Here is a 6,000-nt window from a genome sequence, read left to right as displayed (position 1 = left end):
TGCATTAAAATCCCAATCATAATGTTTCAAATAGTCTCTAAAGAATTTATGATAAGTCTCAGGCGACTGGCCATAGCTGTCGAAGAATTCGGCTTTTCGTTCAGACGGAAAGTAAAATGCAACCCAATGACTTCCAGGTTTTCCGCTGATATCGGTGTTTGCTATAAACCCATTCGGATAACTTTTGATTACTTTAGGTAAACGATTGGCTGGAAAAACACCAAGAAATTTCTTGCTTGTAACAGGATCCGATCTCAAAGCAGACGATATTTGTGAGGTGTTCATTCAACCGATGTAGTCATAGACAACATTCCTTTCAGAATCGATAAAGATCACGTTTTCAAACTCTCCATAGCACACAAGACTAACAGCATTAGTTGGTGCTGTTGAGAATTGTATGTCAATGGCAAGATTTCCTTTTTGCACTGTATTAAAATGTTCTCCCGTACCACACATATCAGGCGTCAAATCAAAACAGTACAAAGCAAAACCCTTTAGAAACTCGTCACGATCAATTCCATTTCCGGCGTTCAAAAACATTTTTCCAGTGCCAGCAAATTGTGATAGAAATGCTTCTATGTATCTAGGATTGTTACCAAACGACAGCTTGAAAGGTTTAGATGGTAGAGATTCGCCGTTTACAGAAATGCCTAAGGATGAAACGTTGAAATGCTGGAAATTGAATGGGTTTAATTTATAAGCACCATTGAATGCAGCACTTGCAACAAGACCGACGACAAGTGATTTCGGTACCAAACCGTTGAAAAGGTTATCTTTTTGCAACGACGGGTTTCCTGACGGAATGATGAAACTTTTGCAGTCCACACGCCTTACAGGGTAAACGGCTGGGCTTTTTTTCAGTGCAACTTCGTGAGACATAGCTCTACTAGGATTCACTTTAACTTTGCGAACTTTTAGATAAACATCCACCAGTTTCACTTTAAATGCTGCATCGTCCTCGGATGCCATTAGGGCAAACTCGTCACTGGTACGGTTCAATACCACTTTCAAATCAACATAGCTAAGCAGGAGGCGTTCCCCGAAGAAAACATCACAAAATATAGGGCCTCCCATTTCGACAATTGCACTTCTCGCACTAAACTTACTTCGTGTTTTCAAGCCTTTGTTTGGACTGGCGTTTGCTGGGTCGGCAACCTCCATTTTTGAAGCTTCGTCCTTGTAAAACAACGCAGCTGTCAGCTGGGATTGTTTAGCTGATGGACCATAATTCAAAAGTGTATCGATATATGCACGATAAGGATAAGTTCCTGTCGCTTGGGTTACTAGCTTCCTTTCAAAACACATCAACTTGCTTAAACAAACTATGCAAGAAATTGTTCACCGGTCCTACTTTAGCGCCATCGTCGAGATTTCCACCGTCAGCTTTCGTTACTTTTGCTCTGACCATCAACATTGTGTTAGACAAGTCAACATAATCTTCTGTACCTGGCGCTAAAAAGGTAATCGGACCGCTTTCAGATACACTAGAGACAGGTGGATGGTCTATCCATCGCCCCTTTTCCAAACTGGTTTGCGTTGGGGTACGAAAAATATATCAAGTTCACTTTTGTACATTCTGCTGATTTTGGATGAACGAACTCCATATTTAACCGAAAATATCTTCTGCTTCTTTAGCTGCTTTATGTCTCTTGGCTGAATGGTAAATGACATGAGAAGACGATGCTTTTCTCTTTTAGCTGTTTTTGCCTGTTTCTTCTGGGGTTTTCCTCTTCCTGTTTGAGCAAACTGTTGTATACGGTTTACAGCTTTTTCCCTGTTTCTTTGCTGCTTGATTAACACGAGATTTTGCAGACTTTTTAAAACTTTTCCCTGAGATAACATCACCCAAAACGTTTGCACCTGTATCGAGGGCAATTTTACCTAGAGCTTTTGCGCCGGTTTTTGCCAAAGGTATTGCAGCTCTAGCCAATCTACGAAATAAACCACCAAGACCATAACCCATCTGCCCATAACCTTTTTGCCAGGATGCTCCTCTAAAGACAGGTTGTGATCCGTATCCTTTTTGCTGATTGAGATAATATTGAACATAACGGTTTGTTCTACTCATATTTTTTTCTTATGTAAAATAAGATAAGGATTGTTTTCTGAAATGAAGTGTCACTATCGACTTCCCTCGTTCAAATGCGATGGGATTTCCTAACTCGTCCCTTAAGAGAATTTCGATGTCCTCAAAAGATTTTGTTTGCACGGGTAAGTATTGGATATTAGTGAATGTTCTTGAAACAATGTCTCCATATTTTCCTTGAATAGCAACTGCCTTTAGTAATTTTACATTGACGTCTCCAACAACTTGCGGTTGTACAATGTTGCAATATACATACATCATGACGGATCCGTGCAAATCACAAGCATAAGGACTTTCGGTTGTTTTAAAATCTCTACGTCTTTTCCGCCAAAGCCGAGTAAGACCGACATTCGTTGATTAAATGATATTTTGTAACCCTGTCTTACATGCACTTTAATTTTTTCTGTTCGCGGGTCAAAGCTCAATTTGATATTGTCTTTTACTTCTTTGTCAAGAGTCTCGTTAACTGATTTTACTAGGTCGAAGGCTTTTCATACAAGCCATAGTCGACAAATACCGGAGTAGGTAGACCTGTTTTGTGAGTTACATATATATGTGTATCCAAACCTTTTTTCAACGTGTACCATGTATGAGGATATGTAATTGAATACAATCCTACTTCCCAATTACCATTTAAATTCACAACGTGAGGTAGTTTTACGCGATAACCTGAAATCTTATTCTCAGGAAATACAGAGAGAGATGCATTACTAGGTAATGTCAGATAGAAGTGTGTCCCGCTCATCTTTAAGGTATAATGTGAAATGAAAAAATCATGAAAACGGTTACGTTTTATATATGTATTTCCGATGCTGGTACCCATGAATTAAATTTGTTAGGGTAGCCAGACCACTTTACAAAATATTGTACATTGCCCCCTCTACCACGTTTCTTAAGTATTTTTTCAATCTCATAAACATCGTCTTTCTTGATGACTTTTTGAAGTTCTTTTTCATAAAATGTTCCTTGAAGTTCGTCCCCTTCATGATCTTTCAGTCTGTATACAGGAGAATTGCGCGGTATTTTTTGACTTACAGTGAAAATTTCTTTTGAAAAATTCGGTAAATACCCCTTCTCAAACCTTCGTTTTATTTTACTTATTCGTACTTGGTTACCTATATTAAACTTATATTTTACATGCGAAGGTTTATTTAACTTGCTATCCCCGTATAGATTTTGCCGAATTCTATCTTCATTTTCACTTGTAACGTTGATCGGTTTTTCTTTAATGCTGCGATGCATGCTATGATTATAAGAATACAGTAGATCAGGAAGCATGTCAATGTATCTCATGGTTTTGTTAGCTGTGAAGTAGCGCCACATTTTAGTTTTCAATGTACGTATCAAACGTTCAACGATGGATGCCTTCGTCTCGTTAAATGTATTAAACAAGGTAACGTTTTCTTCTGCCAAAAGTTTCTTAAAGTCTCGATTAAAAAACTCTGAGCCTTGATCCGTTTGAATGTGTGTCGGTTTACGCCCTGATGACAAAATCTTTTTAAAAGCTTCTACCAACGACGATCCTGTTTTCTTTTTTAATGGAACAGCCCATGCATATTTGGAAAAAACATCGATACAGATAAGAAGATAGCGATAACCATCATTATACTTTTGCAAAGATTGCATGTCTGCAAGATCCAATTGCCACTGGTCGTCAATACCACTCACTACGACACGATTTCTTTCAAACTTTCTTCGAATAGGTTTATGCAAAGAGTATGCGTCTTGTTGCATGAGCCATTCTTTAATTCTTTCACGACTAATGTCATATATTCCTTCTGCCTTTACATCGCGGTACAAACGTTCAACACCTCCGTAGCTTCCAGGACGTTTTGGATTGAAGTATACACCGGCTAAGTACTGGTCAACGTTACTCATGACAATGTTCTCGTGATAATAATTTTGCAATTAGATGTCAATTTCTTTTAACTACTCATTATCGACGGGTTCAATGTTTTCAGTTACAGGCAGTGTTTCTTCTATCGCATTATCTGTTGGAAGTTTAATTGCGGCGGGTCCATAATTTTTAACAGTTTTACTTGTGTATCCTGCTTGCAAATGACCCTCAAGATTGAGATCGTTGCGTCCGAAACTTATACCCAAGCGAAACATTTTCTGACGATTATGATTTTTATCCCTTTTTGCATTTCTATTTTCACGTTTGCTGCTACCGATTCCCATTTTCACAATGACATGGTCATAAAACAACTGAAGTCAAAATGCAATAACATTGAAATTTATATTTTATTTTTTCTTTTGTCAAAGCAATTACATAGTTGATTTGTATTTCAGTTTACAACTACAATCAGCATAGTCAAAGAGATGTTGAAAAAAAGGAGGACGTTTTGTCTCCGTGTAAATTAACATTAGTTCTACCCAAGTAGCACTAAACAGTTTGTCAAAATATGTCTTGTGAGAGTTCGAAGGTCCACAGTTCTTTAGAAACTTAAAGGCTTCACATATTCCATTCCAGACATGTTCACGATTAATTGTTTCGACTGCTCGAGCTGCAAAATTGAACCAACGATCTTCCTCAGTCATTATTTCTAAAACGTTTTGATACTCTACCCAAGGATCTGCTTTACTTTCATCCTTTTCAGCTCTTCGTAGCTCTTGAATCTTTTTACTTATAAAATCGACGAAAATCAAATTGATAAGATCGCTGTGACTAACTTCTTTAAACTAAACAGTGTCTGCATATATCTGATTAAACATGTGTGCCATATATTTTGTCTTTTTTCAAAACGTCCAAAAGCAATGCAATAGTGAACAACGCAAATAACATTTTTTAAGGCGATAGGTCGACTATATAGTGAATCGTGTAATGAAATACACAATGAGGGCTTTAAGACATTTTATTGGATGCTTTAATAAATTAGATAATATTTCTTGTCAATTGTTTCATTTCCCTTTATTATGATAACCTATCACATTCAACATTCTCCCGCTAAGTTCGTTTCCGGTTTACACGCGCGCGCCCTGTTTACTTCCTAGGACTGGAAACTAATTGACACGGGTAAGAGCTCCGTTTACTTCCGGGACCATACCTGCACCATAACTACTGTACAACACGTATAAATTTGTAGATCAAGTTTCACAAAATTTTACCCGATATCTGACGCATGTATCTCATACATATGTCACGCATCATCAACGACACGTATAAATTTGCTGAGCAAGTTCCACAAGTTTCACGCAATATTTCACTCATATTCTTATCTACTATACCTCACGCATCATCAACAGCTGTGCTGAAAACACTGCATTTTCTGAATCACCCGTAACTAGGAGCATGCAGGCTGCAACAAGCTAAAAATTTGATTTTGAGATAAAAAAAGCTGACAGCCTAACATGTAAATTTCGTCATAACATTTATTAAAGCTGTTTTGCGATAACTGATTACATTATTTTTGCTCTACACATACACTTTCTTTTACATCTCTGTAATTAAGATACCCATAAAAATTATAGAAAATCCGATAATCAACAACGTCAAACTATGACAAGACGTCCTTTTAAAAAGCTAAACCATCAACTAAAGACGCAACTAAAAACAGAGACTGGCAAAAATGTTTCATGTTTTGACTTCAATGGAAACATTTTCAAGAACTTTTACTTTCTATTTTCGACATTTTCTCCCAGAGACCAAAATTTTTTTGTCCATCAGTCCATAGACAAGAGGAATAATATGGCATGTAATGTCAACACTCTAAGCAAAAGGGTGATGTAGAAAATTACTGATGATGATTGATCTCTTTTCACTTGAACGAGGAATGCTGTTCTTATAGGGATATTTCCAACTGTGCAGAAGATGGATGTCATGAAACAAACAAAGAATATTTTATGATATCGACGATGTTTTTTTTTGTGAATTAAGAGGTGAGTGCATTCTTATCTTGTAAAACGGTGAAATT

The 6,000-nt window shown here is 37.2% G+C and overlaps 1 protein-coding gene across 1 annotated transcript; it reads right to left on the bottom strand.

Moving 5' to 3' along the window:
* Positions 1–285: 285 nt before the first annotated feature.
* Positions 286–2,068, bottom strand: LOC124437282 (uncharacterized protein F54H12.2-like). Its single transcript, XM_046987275.1, has 3 exons — positions 1,765–2,068; positions 1,324–1,452; positions 286–1,214 (listed from the first exon to the last, which is right to left on the bottom strand). The coding sequence occupies exons 1-3, from the start codon at positions 2,066–2,068 to the stop codon at positions 286–288; spliced, it is 1,362 nt and encodes a 453-aa protein (XP_046843231.1).
* Positions 2,069–6,000: the final 3,932 nt, after the last annotated feature.

This window comes from Xenia sp. Carnegie-2017, unplaced genomic scaffold (genome assembly GCF_021976095.1).
Source record: "Xenia sp. Carnegie-2017 unplaced genomic scaffold, XeniaSp_v1 HiC_scaffold_16, whole genome shotgun sequence".
Lineage (NCBI taxonomy): Eukaryota > Metazoa > Cnidaria > Anthozoa > Malacalcyonacea > Xeniidae > Xenia > Xenia sp. Carnegie-2017.
The sequence above is the reverse complement of the archived record's forward strand: the minus strand, read 5'-3'. Positions and strand labels throughout refer to the sequence as shown.